This window comes from Amblyomma americanum, chromosome 10 (genome assembly GCF_052857255.1).
Source record: "Amblyomma americanum isolate KBUSLIRL-KWMA chromosome 10, ASM5285725v1, whole genome shotgun sequence".
In the NCBI taxonomy this organism is placed as follows: domain Eukaryota; kingdom Metazoa; phylum Arthropoda; class Arachnida; order Ixodida; family Ixodidae; genus Amblyomma; species Amblyomma americanum.
The window spans coordinates 134,415,375-134,435,847 of record NC_135506.1 but is presented as its reverse complement, the minus strand read 5'-3'; the positions used below and the strand labels follow the sequence as shown (position 1 = coordinate 134,435,847).

General features: G+C 50.6%; 1 protein-coding gene across 7 annotated transcripts in view; it reads right to left on the bottom strand.

Moving 5' to 3' along the window:
• Positions 1 to 20,473, bottom strand: part of LOC144107794 (multidrug resistance-associated protein 1-like) — a 592,391-nt gene that overhangs the window by 124,996 nt on the left and 446,922 nt on the right. For all 7 annotated transcript variants that reach the window (XM_077640975.1, XM_077640979.1, XM_077640978.1 and 4 more), the window contains one exon: positions 1,441 to 1,751. In XM_077640975.1, coding sequence (XP_077497101.1) covers positions 1,441 to 1,751 — 311 coding nt within the window. The remainder of the gene's footprint in view (positions 1 to 1,440; positions 1,752 to 20,473) is intronic.

Below are 20,473 nucleotides of genomic sequence, written 5' to 3'. Positions count from 1 at the left end.
GCCCGTAATTTCTGCATCCTGACTACTGATCCTGACTACTGATATCAGTGCGCTGGTTCCAATACCGGCTTCGCGTTTTATAGGCCTGATATTTTTTAATAACAGAACCAATTTTCATTCACCAATAAGCTGTTCCCGTAGAACACGTATTTCAGAGCTCTAGCCCTTCTTAGCTTGTTCCCTACTCTTGGAAGGGCACCTCTTGTGGCCGATGTACAAATAGAACAAGTGGACAGAATTGCGCTTAACTAGAAATTTCGTTTTCTAAGAGAATCGTACCGCATTTTTGATACTATGGCTGAAGAAAGATAGATCAAGAAAACGAGGGAAAGGCAGGGTTGTTAACCAGAAAGGGGTTCCGGTTGGCTACCCTGCACTGGGGAAGAGGAATTAGGGGACTAAAAGGAGGAGGCTGAAAATTCACAATAAAATGAAGGCAGAGATACGCTTGCGCAGGGTTATACAAGTATGACACGAAGCAGAACCATATGAGTCGCCACATTCCCAATCGTTACCCGTACAAAAAGAGACGGGTCCAATACAGCGAAAAAGAAAGGGGATGAGGAGTCGGTAAGCGAAAAACTAAAAACACATGATTCGAGATAAAACGTTTAGCTTGAACCACGCGGATGAAAGGTAACAACCAACACCGCTTAACCGGTGAGAGTTAAAAGTTAACAATAAATGAAATAAAAGCCAACAAACAACACGGCCGTGGATCTTACACTACAGAGCAGTGGAAAGATTCCACATGTTCCAACTGCTCGCAGCTGGCACCCCGCCCAGACCTCGACTCTCCGTGTCTGACGTCATACCTCGGTGTCAATGGTTATCTGCTCTGTGACGTTACGACCTCTGCCGACGAATCTGAATTAGTGTAACAACACCCACGACGATTCCTCCAAACGTCAGCTCTAACGGTGTCGTGTTAAAATTCGAGCCTTTGCGGAAACACCAAGGCGGACATTTGCATGACACTGCTCCCGTAGGGTTCTTATTGCAGTAAAGCCAGAGTTGCGCCCACAAAAACTGGTCCACTATTCCGGCGCCTTGCTGACGATTCACTGAACAAAGGAAGCGGCGCCAAGCTGAACGACAAGAACGATGCGCCGACCGCTGCGTCCAGGCTTCACCCGAAGCCGGTATGCCTGCAGCTAGGCTTTGCCGCCGAGCTGTGGCGCGCCCATACAACGGGCTATGCAGAGAACAAGGTGGCGCCATCGCTCCTTCTCTTTCCGTGCTGCGCAAGCATGACACTCCAAATGACGCAGGACCTCCTAACGTCCATTCTCATGTAGCTGAACCGAATGTAAACGATATCTAAAGACGAACGTTGCAAGAAACCTGGCCTCGTCCCTGTGTGCAACTGTCCGGAGAGAAGGCCGAGTGGTTCTGACCGGGAGAAAGCGGGTTTGAGGAGAACAGCCTGCAGCCACAGACCATTCCGACGGCGAAGACCGCGGCCACGACCGCGCTGACGGCAAGCAGAGACAGGCGCTCGGTGCCGATGGCGGCGGCGCGGGCGAGCGCCAGCAGAGCGCTCTGCGCTGTCTGGCGCGAGTACGAGGCCAGCCGTGTGTCCAGCGTGCTCGCGTCCGCCGTGAACCGGTTCAGGATGCGGCCGCGCGGCGTCGCGTCGAAGAACGACACCGGACTGCGCAGTACGCGCTCCAGCATGTCCCGGTGGAGCAGCCGCGACAGCCGGTTGGCGCCCACCGCCACCAACACGTTGCCCACGACCCTAGACGACACTGTAAAAAGAGGAGGGAGATATACACCCGTCATTACGAGTCTGCATAAAGTTGTTAGTCTATAAGCTCGCAAAAATTGAAACCTACAGGAACTTAAGCAACCAGCGCAATCATCACCAACTTCAGGGGAAAGTTTCGAGGTTCTTTACAATGACTCACTGAAAACTGCTTTCTAGCAGCGATCATCTATGGAACACAACGCCTACAATGCAAACTACCATTACTTTAAAATATTATTATTCGCTCCACAGCGACCTTTTCAAGACAACTTATACAGAAATTCTCTTTATATACAGGGCTACAAAGGAATAATAACCCTACCACAAGTTATTATTTACTTTTTACTCTCAAATATCCACATGGGGCATTTATTAGGGGAGAGCTGACCACGTTCTGTATGATCAATCAGTGCATGCATGCAGAATAACAGAGCAGCGCGTAACAAAACCGGACAAAAGGAAGGAACACAGAACGACACGAGCGCTCGTGTCATTCTGTGTTCATTTCTTTTGTCCTGTTTTGTTACGCGCTGCTCTATTATTATGGATCACCAACTCGCCCAACAACCAACACTTCTGGTATGCATGCACGTTTAATGAATTTGAAGAAAATATACTTCAAACAAAAAAGGCCACTTGCATGATAACAGATGGTCTGCGATGACTGATTTGAAGTGAACGGAATAGATGAAGTTCGCCAAAGAAGGCCATTGCACTCGCTTGCTGTTCTGAACAAAGAAGAGTGATTATATGTTTCTGTGCAGTTTTTTCAGGGCAGACGGCAACCAGGATGACCATTACGAGTAATGCGATGAGCGCGTGATAGGGGAAGGTTCGTGTTTAAATGTGCGATAAAATTTACGTACAAAGATAGAGGGCCATTGTGAGATGACAGGCCAGTACCGGGAGATTGAGCTCAGATAATAGGGCCATAACGCTATTATGATAAGAATGTCGGAGCAAGTGAATCTGACAGCGGGGTTCTGGACTGATTCGAGCGTGGTCGTAAGGTTAGCATAATGGAGATCATATGTGGCACATTAGAATTAAAGTTCTTAACGAAGAAATTTTAGGTAAGCAAGAAGTTTTATGGAACGGAGGCTAAGGAAAGGACACTGCACAAATACTCCAAAACTTGGATGGCGGAATCAGTGACGTGGTGAATGTAACACGGCCACGGTAACTGTTCACTTAAGTGAATACCGAAGTGCCTCTAGGAGTCAAGTTATATAATAGGCGCGTTGCTGCTTTTATACACAGTATCCTGGTGATTGTGCTGGCAACAGAAAAACAAGAACGGACGTTTTAGTACCAGTTAGTGACATGATCTACGTGCTACTGAACTCTTCGACAAGTACAAGATAACAGTACAGGAGACAAAGACAGGGCAGAAGGAAGATGACTGTGAATTAGCATGAAAGAATCGATAGCGATCAGATAGGAGAGATTGAACCCAGTCCAGAACTAAGGGATGCACGTTAAGGTGTGACAATTTAAGAAATAGGCGCGCGTCATGCACTTTCTGGACTGCTCCTTCAAAATCTAGGAATATGCATCTTAGGAACGTTATGACAGAGTCATGCATGCATATTTTCATTTCGTCCAATGATGCTCTCAGAAGTATCTACTGATGCGAATTGGTGTCCCGGCCCGTGTATGCGATTCTGCCCCTATGACGAAACATGGTGCTGCAGATCCTTGCAAAAGTTATTGGCAGACTTTTTCTGCAGTTGTTCCGTCTCTAACTATGACAAGTGTGTAAAAACAAACTTTTAAATCTTATAATGTAATGATAATTCCTTATATCACGTCCACTGCAGGACGGAAGCCACTCCTGTCTCCAGTAATCCAGGTCACGTGCGAGCCATGCGCATCATATCTCGGCAAACTTCCTTATCTTACGTCCCCCCTCCTCCTCATGTGCCGTCTGTTGCTGAAGTTCACAATAGACCACCTCGGATGCCGGCGCAGACCCACGAACAACGAGAGGTGCTGCGCTCGCCGGCAGTGTCTGACGGCGTGTATACAGATACTCAAGATGTTTTTCTCTGATCCCCATGGTGCGGCTGAGAGCAAAGTCACGCGATACCAAGTTGGTCGGTCACCTCCTGGATGGCCCAGCAAATTTCGGCTCAGTGGCGGCGCTTCGCACAAAAGAGAAGTAATGCGGTCGAGGTACGCAATGGATTACGGCAGGGTTGTTCTCTGTTACCACTGCTGTCGAAATAAATGTCGAAATAAGGTTTGATTTATGGTGGTTTAACGTCCCAAAGTGACTCAGGCTATGAAGGACGCCGTAGGGAAGGGCTCAGGAAATTTCGACTACCTGAGGTTCTTTAACGCGCTGACATCGCAGAGTACACGGGCCTCTAGAATTTCGCCTTCATCGAAATTCGTCCGCCGCGACCGGGACCGAGCCCGCGTCTTTTGGGTCAGCAGCCGAGCGCCATAACCTCTGGACCACCACGGCGGCGTGGAAAGAAGATTATAAGAAAGTCAGTGTGGTTATAACCTGCCGCACACATCTGGCGGAAAGGTTGAAAAGCAGAGGCTCCCCGGTTTATTTTATGCGGAAGATATTGCAGCATTAGATGTTTTTAGCATACCGGACACGTACAACCGGAGACGTATACGGGGTTACTGGACCCCGCTCGCGCATGCGCAGTGACATTGTTGGGGTGCCCCACTGCGTGTGCGCCGCCGGCGTCCGGTAAACCGGTACACGTCTCCGGTATGCTAAAAACGTCTTTTAGCTGATATGCAGGAAAGTTTGAAAACTCTAGTTGATTCTTTGTGGAGACGAACTCGCCGCTCTGGGCTTCACTTTAAGCCCAGTTATGGCGGCTCTATGATTTTCAAGGATTGCACGATTCACGCGCTTGCAATACAACGCCGTAAAATACCCAGACTGGCAAAATACAAATATCTCATGCTATGGGTAAATCCATGATCTGGGCCAGCATGAACTTTGGGGCACAACCGAAGAGAGACACGTGGAACACGGAACACACTGCTGAACACAGAACACGGAACACACCGTGTGCCACGTGTCTCTCTTCGTTTGTGTCCCAAAGTTCATGCTGACCCAAATCATGGATTCATACCAACTGGCCCAGAAAAATGCCATTTTGCACTATGGGTAAACTAAGGACAGATACAGATGAAAACCAACGAACATACAGTTGGGGCGAAATGGGGAAGAGATGCCGCGATTGTGAAACGTAGGGCATTATAGGGCTGCAGAAAAGTGTGAAGTAGTGTGAGCTAGGTGCTCGGAAAGAAATAATGGGGCCAGCTAGGCTTACTTTCGAGAATGGAGTTTGGTGTCTAAGGGCAGATGTTCAGTCGAGGTTAGAAATAAATTTGAGAGCAGTTGGAAGTTTAGCATTAAGTGCCAACGGCAAAACCACAAACAAGGCAATGCATGAAGGTGTGGGCTGGGCATCATGCGATGTACAAAAACCTCAGAGTAAAATATTATTAGAGATCCTAAGAAAACTGCGCGATAAAACGCGGGCAGATAACGTATTTAAAAACTCTTACAGAATGAACGTTGACTCAGAGTGGCGACGAAGGACTAGGAAACTAGCTAGTAAGTATATACGAAATGAGACTGGTTAAGCAAACAGCTTTAAGCGATGGGTAAAAAACTCATAAAGTAAAAACTGGGTTAATTCCATAGAAGAGAAACAGAAAATATCTAGAGGGCAGATCAGGGAGGAATAAATCAACGATAATTCAAAATCTAATGCCTTGTTAATCGAAGCTAGATGAGGGTGACTTAGAACGCGAAACTTCTAAAAGAAATTTAACCAAGAAGATGACAGATGTAAAGTGTATGAAAAATCTGTAGAAACAATTGAGCGCCTTATTCAAGAGTGTGAGAAATCCTTCCCGAATTTGACGAAGGCATAGCCACTCTCAGTAAGGCCTTAGAGTTTAGAGATAACAATGGCGATTCCAATGAATCTGCGGTACAAGTCAGCAAAAGGCAAATGGATCATTGGTGGCTAAAGAGAAAGCAGGTGCAGCAAGGGGACAAGTACGCCTTTAAATCTTAGACTTAAAGAAAATTGTGAATTGATAAACCATTCTATTATAATTGACGGATTACTTGAATAAATATACAAAAAACAGCACAAATCCTGTTTCAAAGGGGGCGCTGCTATCCATCCATATCCACCCGCCCACCCATCCATCCAAAAACCTACCGACCCACACACACACACACATACACACACACTCGCGCGCACGTACGCACTCACGCACGCATCCATCCATCCATCCATCCATCCATCCATCCATCCATCCATCCATCCATCCATCCATCCATCCATCCATCCATCCATCCATCCATCCATCCATCCATCCATCCATCCATCCATCCGTCCGTCCGTCCGTCCGTCTGTCCCTTCGTCAATCTGTCCGTCCGTTCGTTCGTCCGTCCGTCCGTCCGTCCGTCCGTCCGTCCGTCCATCCATCCATCCATCCATCCATCCATCCATCCATCCATCCATCCATCCATCCATCCATCCATCCATCCATCCATCCATCCATCCATCCATCCATCCATCCATATATGTACCATTGCATTGCACCAATAAAAAAATTGTTATTGTTGTGAATAAAAGGGGGTTAGCTCAGTCGCATTACCATCGCTCCAAGAGAGACCCTGCTCCGCCCGACTGACGAACTGACGAACTAAACCACTCTCACAATTGGTGGATGTAGCGGCATTATCATCATCAGCAGTGCTGCGCCGCGTCGGCTCGTGACATGCGCTCGCGCTGGCTGCGTGGGTACGCGTGCGGAGTAGAACAAAGACAGTTGATTCCTGGTTCCCGGCCTGTTCGCTTCGTCTGCGTCGCGCTCCAATAATTTGTAGAGGACTAAGTCTCTGACCCTCAACAGTTCGGTGAACCTGGGCGGCATGGACGCGGATAACGCCGCCATGGTTGCGGCGCCCAGGCCCCAGGTCCCTGCTCATACACCGGCTAAAGGGGACATCGCCAGCGTTCAAGTTCAGCTGTCGTCATTTTGGCCTCGGAATCCTGCTGTATGGTTCGCGCAAGTGGAGGCTCTGTTCAACATTCGGCGCATCACTTCACAACGCGTGAAGTATCTCCACGTCGTTTCGACTCTCTCCCCTGAGGTAATGGACGAGTTTGATGACGTTTTCGAAACGTGCGACCCTTCCTTCCCGTATGATCACTTCAAGGCTACGGTCCTGGCCCGGAATACCAACTCGGAGCGCAGCCGCCTGCAGCAGTTGCTCAGTACTGAGGACCTTTGCGACAGTCGACCATCTCGGCTCTTCCATCGCATGCGACAGCTGCTCTACGACCGACCACATGACATCAAGAGCCCACTATCCGTTAGCCGTTCCTTCAGCGCCTGCCTTAGAACTTCGTGGTCGTCCTGGCTGCCGCTGGTGATGTTAGCTTGAAGAAGCTCGCGGGTAGTTGACGAACCGTGTCTCGGACTACACTGGCCCGCATGCCGGGCCTGCAATTCCTTCCGCCTCGTCGTCCACTCTCGTCGACCGGCAGTCAAGTCTCGACGACAAAATCGACCACATCGCGAGCACCATTGCCGCACTGCAAGCGTCGACTCCTCATCGCTGTCAGCGTTCCTCTCACCAACGGTTGCACCATCGTTCCAGTTACAGTCATCGCTCGTACCAAGCCGGTTACGGGTTCTGCTAGTACCACCGCAAGTTCGGCGCCGCTGCCCGCCAGTCCCGGGAGTCTTGCTTATGGTCGGGAAACGCGCCGGCCACTGATGGCGGCCGGTGACTCTGGCTTTACATCCAGCCGCCTACTATACGTCTTTGTCAGGATCTCTGGATGCCGCTTCCTCGGGGACACCTGTGCACAGGTTAGCGTCATGCCTGCCTCCCGCCTCGATCGGCAATGCGCTGTGCTAAGAGCGCTTTTGCAGGCGGTCACCACCTCCCAGATCGCTACCTACGGACAGCGCTCAGTCACACTAGATTTGGGCTTACGCCGCACCTTACGATGGACCTTCATTATCGCGGACGTACGGTTTGCCATCCCGGAGCGGACTGTCTCGCCACTTTTGGCCTGGCTGTCGATCTTCAATCTCGTCGACTGGTGGACTACATGACTCACTTGTCTCTGAACGGCGTCCTGGCTCCGGTGGCCATCCCCATCATCCAAGTCGCTCCGCAGTTGCTGTCGTCCGCCTCTGCTGCAATTTTGGCCGATTTTCCTGGTATAACGCGGCCCCACAACCATGAACTTCCCGTCCGTCACACCGACCAGCACCACATAGTCACAACGGGCCCACCAGTGTCCTGCCGACCGCGCCGCCTTTCTGGCGACTGCCTCGTCACTCCCCGCCGCTAATTTGACCGTATGCTGAAATTGGGCATCATTCGGCCGTTGTCCAGCAGTTGGTCTTCGGCGCTGCATATGGTGTCGAAACGTGACCCCGGCGATTGGCGCCCTTGCGGCGACTATCGTGAACTCAACGGCCACAATTTTTCGGGATCAATATTCTCTCCCTCGTATTCACGACTTTGCGGCCGACTTGCGTGGCATGACCATATTTTTCAAAATTTACCTGGTCAAGGCCTACCGCCAGATCCCAGTGAAGCCTGCAGACTTCCCTAAGACTGCCATTGTAGCACCGTTTGGCCTCTTCGAGTACGTCCGTAAGCCTCCTGCTTTGTGAAACGCTGCTCAGACATTCCAAAGCTTCATTAACGAGGTCACTGATGGCATGTGTTTTATGTTCGCGTATCTCGATGTTCTGCTGGTTGCCAGTTCCTCGTCACAAGAACACGCTGAACACCTGCGTCTGCTTTTTTCACGCTTCGAAGAGCACGGTCTTGTTATCAATCCGGCCAAGTACGTTTTTGGCGCCAACGCCATCGAGTTCTTTGGCCATCACTTGACAGCGCAGAAAATTCGCCCTTTGGGGAGCAAGGTGCATGCCATCCGCGAATTTCCTCGCTCCTTGCCCGCATTGCCAGCATTACCCTGGCCCTCACCGATCTCTTAAAGTCACCACATGGTCCTCACACTCCTCTCCAGTGGACGTCAGCTGCCGAAACCGTCTTCCAAGCCGCCAAGAACACCCTTGCCGACACTACTCTGGTCACGCACCCGCGGGCCGACGCCCCGTGGCATCTCATTACCGACGCCTCTGGTGCAGCTGTAAGCGCCGTCGTGCACAGCTTCAGAACGACTGCTGGTCACCGCTGGATTTCTTCTCCCAGAGGCTCGAGCCCGCAGACACTCGCTACAGTACTTTCGGCCGTAAGTTGCTAGCTGTCTGTCTCGCCATTGGATACTTCCGTCATAAGGAACCCTTTTTTGTGTGCTGACGAACCAGAAGCCCTTAACTTTTGCTTTTCTTGTGAATCAAAGCCCATGCACTGCACGCAAGATACTACACCTGACTTTTATTTCAGAATTTACGGTGAATATAAGAAACATGGAAGGATCCGTAAACAGTGCCGTCAATGCGCTCTCCTGATTCGCTGCTCTTGCATCAAGCGCGCGGGACATAGCAGCGCTGACTGCCGCACAGGTAATCTTCAAGCCCTTCAGTCCAACCCTGGCTCTCTGACCTTGTCGCCAATGCCCCTGCCGTTCTGCTCGGACACCATCGTCTGCGACGTATCCAGTGGTTCTCCACGGCCTTTCGTACCCACCGCGTTCCGCCGCGAAGTCTTGGAACAGCTGCACAATGCAAGCCACCCCGGAAATCGTGCTACACAGCGGCTCGTGACGTCTAGGTTCGTCTGGCCGAACGTCAACCGAGATGTCAAGTGAAGTGAAGTTTACTTTTCTTTTCGCAGAAAAGAAAGGGTCCAAGACTAAAAGCTGTGAAATACAGCTTGACAAGGCCCTGGCCCCCTACAATTATTGGCAGAGCAACAGCTAGGATGAAGATCAATTTGTAACGGCGTGCACAATTTTATACATGGAAGGGTTTCATATTATTACTCTTGTCAGTATGAAAATAAGACAAACAGAAAAGCACAAAAACAGAAAATAGACACGTCCTAAAGAACTCAGTCTTAAAATGAGAAATACATCAAGATAACATTCTAAATACAAAGCAACATTAGTAAGAACAGAAAGTTGGGCTAGTTGGTGTGGATTCATACTTGACAGCGCAAAAAAACGAGGACAAAAGCGAACGAGGAGACACAACACAAGCGCAGTGTTGTGTTGTGCGCTTGTGTTGTGTCTCCTCGTTCGCTTTTGTCCTCGTTTTTTTGCGCTGTCAAGTATGAAGCAACATTAGGCTCACAACAGTTATTCACGGCAAAAAAAAAAGACCAATTTGGTGATTTGACTCATTAACTGGATCGAATCCAGCTGCATGCAACTTATTCAGTAGTTTCGGCACAGTGTAGCATATTGAATGAGTGTATGAATACGTGCGAGGCACTGAAAGAAGATATTTTTCTTTGTGTCGTGTTTGTAGGTCTCGGATATTTTTTTTTAATTCTGCAAGGTTTAGGATAATACTTCCATTAGATATTATGAAATATTTATAAGCTACGATTATCTTGTAATCAAAAAAGTAGAACACAGAGGACATTATACTTGTAGAAAAGCTCTTTGGTTCGATGACAGTATGACACACCCGCAACATAGTGTAATGCTCTTTTCTGCAAGAAGTCTAACTTAGATAAGTTGGTTACCCCTGTGGTGCACCAGACTAAGCTTCAGTGCTGTAAGAGCGGTAGCACAAGCGCGTTTTATAACAAGAACTTTATTTTAGAAGACAGCAAGTATCTTGTTCGGGCGATAGCGCCAACTGCTGATGCAACTTTTTAATGTAAGTAATCTACGTGGTCGTTCCATGTAACGTGCCTTGAAAAGACCACTCCGAATACTTTAACACAGTTAACAATTTCATCTTTTTCTGCTCCCAAGCGTACGCTCAAGGCATCCAGTAATTCCTTCACTTTTGGAGTGTATGGAACTGCTTTTATATTGCTTGTATTTATTTTCGAGTGGTTTGCTTTGACCCAAGCATTCGAGTCCAAATGCTCCATATTTGCTCGCTCGTCTACATCTCCTTGCGTACTTCCGGTTACGAAAATCAATCAATCAATCAGGTTTATTTCACATCAAGGATGTGGGGAGCGGGGACAAAAAGCCTATAGAGGCTTGACGGAGGTCCCCGCCCCCTACAGCAACTACATTGTGCACAAAAACCCACAATCACACAACGGTACATTATATGTTATGCCTGTGACATATTTAAAACAAAAGCACATTGCATCGAAAATAAAACACGTTCAGGGCATCAAAAAACACATAACCATCAAACATATCACGTAAAGAGGGAAGGCATAAAAGCAGGCTGAGTTAGTACACTAAAGAAAGAAACTATATGCTGTTACTCTTCACTAATTACAGTTTTTCACAAATTGTTTAAAATGGACGGGATATTATAGGACAGCATTTGTCTGCCGTAGTTAGTTCGCGTTCGCGGTAAATACCAGTTGTCTCCGATGCGCGTATTGTAGGGTGGTGCCGTCCGCATAGGAATCAAACTTCGTCCTGAGTGCAGAGTGCCATATCATTAATATAAATAAGGAAGAGTAGTGGTCCGAGTATGCTTCCCTGTGGCACGCCTGTATGAACGGATTGCCAAGAAGATTTAATGTTATTTATTTCGACATACTGTGTCCTGTTGCTAAGGTATTATATAAGAAGCACATGTGGTGTTCCACGAATGCCGTATCTGTGCAATTTTTAAAGAAGGATAGTGTCGCTGGGCACGTGAGTGCTGCAACGTCAGCGTGCAAAAACAACGCGCTAAACGCTATCGCCTCACCACCCTTCCGGCCCCCTGATTGTCGTTTCGACCATGTCCACGTTGACATTGTTGGCCCTCTTCCTCCATCAAGAGGTTTCCAATACATACTTGCACGCACTTACATACTTACGTGTGTTGACCGCTACACACGGCGGCCTGAAGCCTTTCCGCTGCCCGATATCACGGCGCGTACAGTGGCGTCCACTTTTGTCAGTGGATACAATTCCCGCTTCGGCAGCCCCACTGCAGTGATGACGGATCGTGGCCACCAGTTTGAGTGCACCTTGTTTCGCGGCCTGGCATCTCTGCTTGGCGTGCGCCATGTTCACAGCACCGCGTATCATCCCTCCGCGAGCGGCAAGGTTGAACGCTTCCACCGACAGCTGAAGGCTGCCCTTGTTGCACGCGAAGCTCGCACCTCTGGGCCCGATTCCCTTCTTTTAGTGCTCGTCGGCCTTCGATCAGCCTTTAAAGAGAATCTTCAGTCCACGGCGGCCGACATGGTTTACGGGTCTACCATCCGTTTGCCCGGCGAGTTCTTCGTTTCGGCCCGCACCGAGGACAGCTCTCCGCCTGCCTACGTTGAACAACTACGCCTGCTCTTTAGGCGCCTGCAACCCGTTCCCACACGTCCATCGACTCACAAAATCTTCGTGAGCAAATACCTCGCGACGTCCACCTATGTCTATGTGTCGAGACATCATCAAGCCCTCGCTCATCCCTCCCTACGATGGCCCTTATCCCGTCCTGCAGCGAGGTGAGAAAACTCTGAAGCTGTCCGTCGATAGACGAGAAGAAATCGTTGCCATCGACCGCGTGAAACCCGCCTACATAGCATGTGTGTCGTTCATCCTGCCAGCACGAAACCTCAAGCGCCACTTCTTCCACTGACACGATCCGCGCCGTCAGCAAGCATGTCTCAAGGGTGCCGGGCTGTTGACTGCCATTCTCCTCCCTCTTCGTGGGGGAGGGGTGGGGTATTGTGGGGGGGGGGGGGGGGGGAGGGAGCCTGTAGCGGCACTATCATCATCAGCAGTGCAGTGCCGCCTCGGCTCGTGACATGCGCTCGTGCTGGCTACGTGGGGCGACGTGCGGAGTAGTATAAAGACATGCTGTATACGTAAAAGCGCAAAAAGCAAGGACACAGAATAAGACAGACAACACGAGCGCTCGTGTTGTCTGTCTTATTCTGTGTCCTTGCTTTTTGCGCTTTTACGTTCAGCATAGAAAACAAACTCGCCCAAATGCGGCAATTATTAAATAAAGACAGTTGATTCCTGGTCCCCGGCTTGTTCTCTTCGTCCGGGTCGCGCTCCGATAATTCGTAGGGGACTAAGCCTCTTTCCCTCTACAGTGGATTTTCGTTTGCCGTGCCCGTACGCCCTGAACTCCGCAGCCGCACGCTATCGACCCCCAATTTGCCAGCAGACGCCATTCATCAGGCCGTGCAGGTGGGCCCAGCAGTGCTGTGTTCCGGTTCCCTCCGCCAGCGGGACTCCGTCTTCTTGAGCGGGACTGACGACCATGATAGAGAAGACTTGTTTACATCCTACTAGCGGGAGAGCACGTAAAACAAGTAGGACGACGCTATTAAATCGAATAATGCTATCTTCTTTTTCACAGGGGTTGCGACCCTATGGTACCGCAAGCAAGAAGAGGAGCCACGTGAGCGCCCGTGTGTGTGTCTTCTGTCCGTGTCCACGTTCGCGCTGTTCTTCAGGAAAAAGTCGTACCAACTCACCCAAGCATCTGTTTTGACGTCTTCAAGAAGAACGTCTGCAAAGTGCTCGGTCGTCCTGCTGCCGAAAAGCTGCGTGCTGAGCAACGCTCCAGACGACGTTCGCAGCATTTGGGCCAGACCTTTACGATCTACATCGAAAATGTGGTCAACCTGGGCTAGCGCGTCAACGCCCAGATGTCCGAGGTTGGCAAAATAAAGCATAGTATGAAGGCTATTGAGGAGGACGCATTTCAAATGCTGCCCTCCCGGGATATGGGCACAGTTTCAGAAATTGTCACTCTCTGCAAGAGCTGCGACCAGCTGCGCATGCGCAGACTCCTCACTCGCCATTCTACCCCGCCTGTCAAGTCGCTTGTGGGCCTGTCCGTTGCACCTGACCACGCAGCGCTATCGCCACAGCTCAAAGACTTTATACGTGGTAAAGTTGCTCGTCAACTTTCCCTTCTTGCACCCCGCTCCGGGCCATACATGGCGTCCGACCATTGCTATGTCATCACTGAACTTGTGGCTGAAGCCCTTCCACCGGTCCAGCCGACTGGACCAGCACCTCAGCCCGCCCCTATCGCTGCCCCATTGACCTACGCTGAAGCCGTTGCTCGGCCGAGGCTACCTAACTACTGCTCGTGCTACGATACGCCTCAAGCTCCGGCGCCTCAGGTACCTCAAGCGACGATGATTTTTTCGACCTCTACCACCAATCGGAAATCCCTGGCGTATAGGTGACAATCGCCCCATCTGTTATTCTTGCGGACTGCCTGCTCATGTGGCCCGGCAATGTCGTCGTCATGTGCCAGTATCCCCGCTACCTTCCCGAGTCGATGGCTACTGGCCTCCTCAGATTCAATACTCAGCGACAGCCTAGCCGCCCCAGAGTCGTCCACTTTCACCTGACCGCTGCGCTTTCTCCAACCTGCGCTCACCTTCGCCGCGTCGCCGTTCCCTCTCTTCCAAGCGCCGGCGCCCTACTCTTACGCCAGATTTAAATTAGATGCCGCAGCTCCTGAGGCCAGCACTGCTCTGACAGCTAAACGTCAATAGCCTCATTTGTCTCGTGACAATCTTATCGAGTTTTTGTAGAGGTGTTTCTCTTCTAGCGCTCGTCGATGCCGGTTCTGCAGTTTCTGCGATGGCCGCGACCTTTTGGCGTTCGTTGCGGAAAGTGGCAACAGCACTTTCTGGATCCTCGTTGCGCACGGCATGCGCGCAGCCTTTTGGGCCGTTAGCTATGTGCACTGCTCGATTCAGTATAGTGGACGGTCTGTACGCAAATGAATTCGTCATTTTGCCAATGTGTTCTCATAACATAATCCTGGGTTGGTACTTCCTGTCACGCCATAACGCCGTAATCGATTGTGTTCGTGCTGAACTCCATGAAGTTTTTTGCGCTAAGGGATTCCTCTTCGGCCGCTGTCCCTTCTGCTGCTTCTCAGAAAGCGTCGCTGCCGTAGACGCTGACTTGCCTGCGTGCTCTGCGGTTCTCGTGCCCATCACTTGTGATATTCTTCGCGACGGAACCGTACTTTTTACGTCATCGCCCATATTTCTCCGCCGCAAGTCACTGCCCCCACTTTACGCTGTACTCACTCTGTCAACTGGCCTTTCCACGTTGTTTGTGACAATACGTTTGCGTATCGTGCCGCTGTGCGTCGCGGTGAATGTCTCGGAAGCGTGCAGCTCATTGATTTCATTCTCCATCGGGATGAGAATGACAATCCACCGTGCCTCGCCGTAGACGCATTAGCCCGCCGATTCCCGCTCCCAACACTTCGCCTACAGAGGTTTTCTTTCCCTCCATCGACGCAACCCTTCCTGCATCTGAATGCACTCTGCTGAACTTCTTGCGCAGCTTCAGCAGTACCGTTCCTCCTTCGATTCCCAAACACCCGCTTTCAGCCGCACGTCGGCTGTGGTCCATCACACCGACACCGGTGGCTATGCTCCTCTGCATTAGCATCCATACCGTGTCTCCACCACTGAGCGCCATGTTATTCAGGAACACGTTGACTTCAGGCCTCAGAGCAGCGTTATTCAGGCCTCTCACAGCCCATGGGCATCCCCTGTGCTACTCGCGAATAAAGACGGCTCTATTCGTTTTAGCGTTGATTACCGCCGCCTGAATAAGATAATACGTAAAGACGTTTACCATCTCCCACGTATTCATGACGCTCTGGACTGCCTCCAAGGAGCAGAACTCTTCTCTCGATTTGCGCTCTGTGTACTGGCAGGAACCCATGGCAGTCGCCCAAAAACCGCATTTGTGACCCCTGACACAGTCGAAATTATTCCGGAGCCCTCCACTACGGCACCTAATTCTTCCTTTCTTCTTTCACTCCCTCTCTTATCCCTTCCCTTACGGCGCGGTTCAGGTGTCCAACGATATATGAGACAGATACTGCGCCATCTCCTTTCCCCAAAAAACCAATTATTATTAATGACCCCTGACGGCCTGCATGAATTTAATTACATGACTTTCGGCCTCTGTAATACTCCGGCTACTTTCGAACGCATGATGGACGCTATTTTTCGCAGCCTGCAGTGGAAGTCGTGCCCGTGCTATCTGGATGACGTCGTGGTCTTTTCGCCTCACTTAGAGACTCATCTGTGTCGGCACAAGCACGTCTTGACCTGCCTTACGGACGCAGGCCGGCAGCTCAACTTCAAAAAGTGCCACTTTGCCGCTCACGAATTAACCAATTTAGGCCACGTTGTGCCAAAGCACGGTGTGTGTCCCGACTCCGCCAAACTGCGTGCTGTGACTGCTTTTTCCTAAACCTTCTTCCACTAAGGAACTGCGCAGCTTCTTTGGCCTCTGTTCATTTTTTCTGCGTTTCATTCGGAACTTTGCTACGATTGTTGCCCCTTTAACTCAGCTCCTTGGCAGCAACATGGATTTCTCGAGAGTGTCGCCTGCATACGACGATGCCTACAACACCTTGCGTACTCTCTTCACGGCACCACCCATCCGTGCCAGTTTGACCCACAAGCCCCAGCCGAAGTACACACAGACGCCCGTGGTATTGGGCTCGGTGCTGTGCTTGCTCAGCGCAAATCTGGATTCGAAAAATATGTAGTTGCTTACGGCAGCCGCACCCTTACTAAAGCAGAGTCCAACTACTCCGTCACAGAAAGAGAGTGCCTGGCCATCGTTTGTCATCGTTTGGGCCCTCGCCAAGTTTCGCCCTTACCTTTATGAGCGTCCTTTTGACGTCGTCACAGAACACCATGCCCTTTGTTGGCTTTCCTGGTTAAAAGATCCCTCCGGCCGCCTGGCTCGCTGGGCTCTGCGCCTCCAGGAATATACCATACGCGTCTTCTACTGGTCCGGCCGCAAGCATCAGGACGCCGACGTCTTGTTCCGCTCCTTGCTACCAGCCGAGATTGCCCTCCTCTCCGCCCTCGAAGCCACTGTGCCTTCGCTCACCACCAGCAACGTGCCTTCAGAGGAGCGTAAAGATGAACGGATTGCCTCTCTTCTCGACTTTCTGTCCTCTCCATCTACGGTTCCGGCACCCCGCGCCCTTCGCCGCCAGGCTTCACATTTTTCCATTCGCGATAGCCTCCTTTATCGGCGTAACAATAACACAGATCGACGCAAATGGCTTCTCGTCATTCTATGCCATCTACACTCCCCAATATGCACCTTTTTCCACGCTGAGCCGCAATGCGGTCACGCCGGAGTGATCAAGACTTACACTCGCATCTTTCTCAGGTGCTACTTGCGCGGCATGTACAACTTCATCCTCAAGTACGTCCGCTCGAGCCCGGCTTGCCAACGCCGTAAGCAACAGCCTCATCCCGCCGCTGGCGAGTTACAGCTACTACCTTTTCCGCCCGCCTGTTGGACCGAGTTTAACCGCTTTATACACTCCTTTGCCGTACACTGCTGCTAGCAACCGCTGGGTCATTGTTTCCATTGATCATCTGACCAGGATTGCTGAGACCGCTGCGCTCCTGGATGCTGCAAGTTTTGATGTGGCGTCGTTCATTTTGCAGCGTTTCATTCTTCTCCACGGTGCTGCTGAACACCTCAGGGACAGAGTACGCGTCTTCTTGTCTGACGTCGCTGAAGCTCTGCTGCCGAGTGTAATATAATTCATCGGAGTTTTACCGCCCACCATCCACACACAAAAAAATGGTCTAACCGAATGCTTTGATCGCACCCTTGTTGACATGCTGGCCATGTACGTCGCTGCCAACCACTTGAACTGGGACCTCGCTCTCCCCTATCTAACTTACACCTATAACATTTCTACACAAGCCACAACCGGCTTCGCTCCGCTTTTTCTGCTTTACGGCCGGCATCCATACGTTCCAACCGACACAGTTTTCCCCTATCGCTTTGCCACATCTGAATGTAAAACTGTCTCTGAAGCTGCCCAGCACGCCGAGTTTTGCCGCGAGATCGCAAGGTCGCTCACGGCAGTCACTCAGGTGGGGGTGCTCAAACACCGCTATGACGAAGATAAGCTGGCACCGGCCTTCCCACTCGGTTCCCTCCTGTGGCTGTGAATATACATCAGTGCTCTCGGCCTCTCCAAGAAACTAAATTTGAAATATCAAGGCCCCTACCTCATCCTGGTGCCCACCTCACCAGTTAACTACAACTAAGCCACTCACGCCTTCTGCCGATCGTGCCGCCGTGGAAGTGAGACTGTACATGTTCAACGCCTCAAGCCGTATTACGACCCGGTTGTATGGTAAGCACCATGAGTCACCTCGATAACTTATTTTCAACCCAGGGTTATCGCAAAGAAGGTGGGCATTAGTCCAGCGGACCACCACAGCGGGCCACCACTGCTTCACCGCTGCTTCCATCGTTTTCAGCGTCAGCAAATAAACCAATCTTACATTATTTATTTATTATTATCCGTCCAAAAATTATGGCAAACAGTCCACTTTATTTTCAGCAATCACTGTCTGGAACTCGCTACCCGCAACCATCAAATCATTCCGCACCGAAGCACAATTCCATAAAAACTTGAAAAACTATGTACTGCATAATTGCCTTCAATTGCCACGCCAGTGAAACCTGTTAGTATTGTGTACGACTTCTATTGCCTGAGTGCTTGTTCTATGTTCTCTTTTTGTGTTTGAAAAATGTGTTTTTAAAATTTAGCATGACTTAACTGTTATTTCAGATCTTATTTTTTATTGCACCTGTGTTCCGCTATGTAATTGCTATCTGCCATATATTTATCCTACTTCAAATATGCAATTAATTACAGGAGGTCCCCCTGACAGTTTCCACTTTGGGACCTCCTTCTGTAATAATCAATTTATGTACATCTTACCTATGCATCTTTTTCAATAAACTTTCAAAAAACTTAAAAGAACTTAAACCCACTTATCCATCCATCCACCCGTCCGTCCGTCCGTCCGTCCATCCATCCATCCATCCATCCATCCATCCATCCATCCATCCATCCATCCATCCGTCCGTCCGTCCGTCCGTCCGTCCGTCCGTCCGTCCGTCCGTCCGTCCGTCCGTCCGTCCGTCCGTCCGTCCGTCCGTCCATCCATCCATCCATCCATCCATCCATCCATCCATCCATCCATCCATCCATCCATCCATCCATCCATCCATCCATCCATCCATCCATCCATCCATCCATCCATCCATCCATCCATCCATCCATCCATCCATCCATCCATCCATCCATCCATCACCCTACGTTCACGAGGCGCGGCAGGGACGCTTAGTCGGCTCTCGCGTGGGAACGCCGTCAAAGCTCCAGCTTGCTTTCAGTATGACCTGGGAAACTCTCTCGCGCGGTATTCATAAGAAAAAAGGCCGGCACCGTCTGGAAGACGTTGAAGTAGCAAGCGTTAGCTGTTAGGTTTACTGGAATTGATATGAATGAGATTAAAGGGAGGTAGATCCCTGTCCTCCTTCAATCACACTGTGGTAGTGAACGTATCGGCGAAAGAAGCGAGTCTGAGAGGAGCTCCAGAGGTAGACGACTCATTACGGATGGATGAATGAAACATATGAGCTTGAGGCGGGGAGCAGCGCAACACGAGACAGAGACCTTATTAACATAAGAGCGTCCCTTTTGGAGCTCCTTAAACGTGTAGTGACAACGTCGACGCTCTGTATTGCCATCATGGCCTTAGTGCACCTCCTCTTCCTGAATGTTAAGGGATTTAGGTCGCCGGACAAGCAGAGAGAGGTGGTGCAGTTCGCCCGAGGACAAGTCGTCAACATCCTGTTTTTACAGGAAACAAGCTTACGTTGCCCACGCGAGGTCACCGATTTTAAGTCCAGGTTTTGTGCTGACACCAGCTCTTTTCGCTCTGGCGCGCACTGCATTCACGGCATAGACGGTTGCACACTCGCGGTCGATTTTTATTTCGGTAGCAGGCGCGTCAGAGCGGTGGTAGTGTAGGCACCAGCCCGCCGTTCTGATTCGTCTAGTTTCTTAGATTATTTTCTGTTCGATGGTCATCCTTGTTTTCTTGTTGGTGATTTAAATTGCGTTTTGGATCCCGTGCGAGATGTTCGCGGTCCAGGCCAGAGCGATCCCACTTCGGGGCCCGGTATCTACGAGATATTTGTACTCGGTTTTCTTTGAGCGACGCGTGGGAAAACTACACGGTGAAAGTTTTGGTGGTACGTGGGAGCGGCACAGGCCGGCTAGTCGTCTCGACAAGTTCCTGTTTTCGCGAGAGCTGAAGTGTTTTGTGGTGACATGTAGTGTGCTCGCGTTTCCCTCGTGCACCCCACGCATTAGCGATCATCGACCTCGGTCAGTAGTACTGGACATGGGCGGGGCGCTGCACGTTTAGACGAGTGGTGTATGGATCCATGTCTGCTGAGAGATTGGTCGAGCGTGACAACAATTGACCGCGCGCTGGGAAACCCGGGTGGAGACATGGAAAGTGCCAACCCTTGGGACGAGTGTAAATCGGCATGGAGGGCACTTCTAGTCCGCGAAGGTCGCCAGCGCAGGAAGCGTATCTCCGACCTCATGAACACCACACTCACCCGTATTCGCGCCGTGCAGCGCGGCGCGTCACTCACTTTTACCATGCGCGATTATCTCTGCTTGTTAAAGGCACGCTACCACACACTACTCCGACAGTCCTCGCGGGCAGCAAGTCAGGCGCTTGTGCAGGGTAGACCGGTGTCAGACCTGTTGTGACTCTGAGGTGGTCCCGTAAGACTTTGAGGT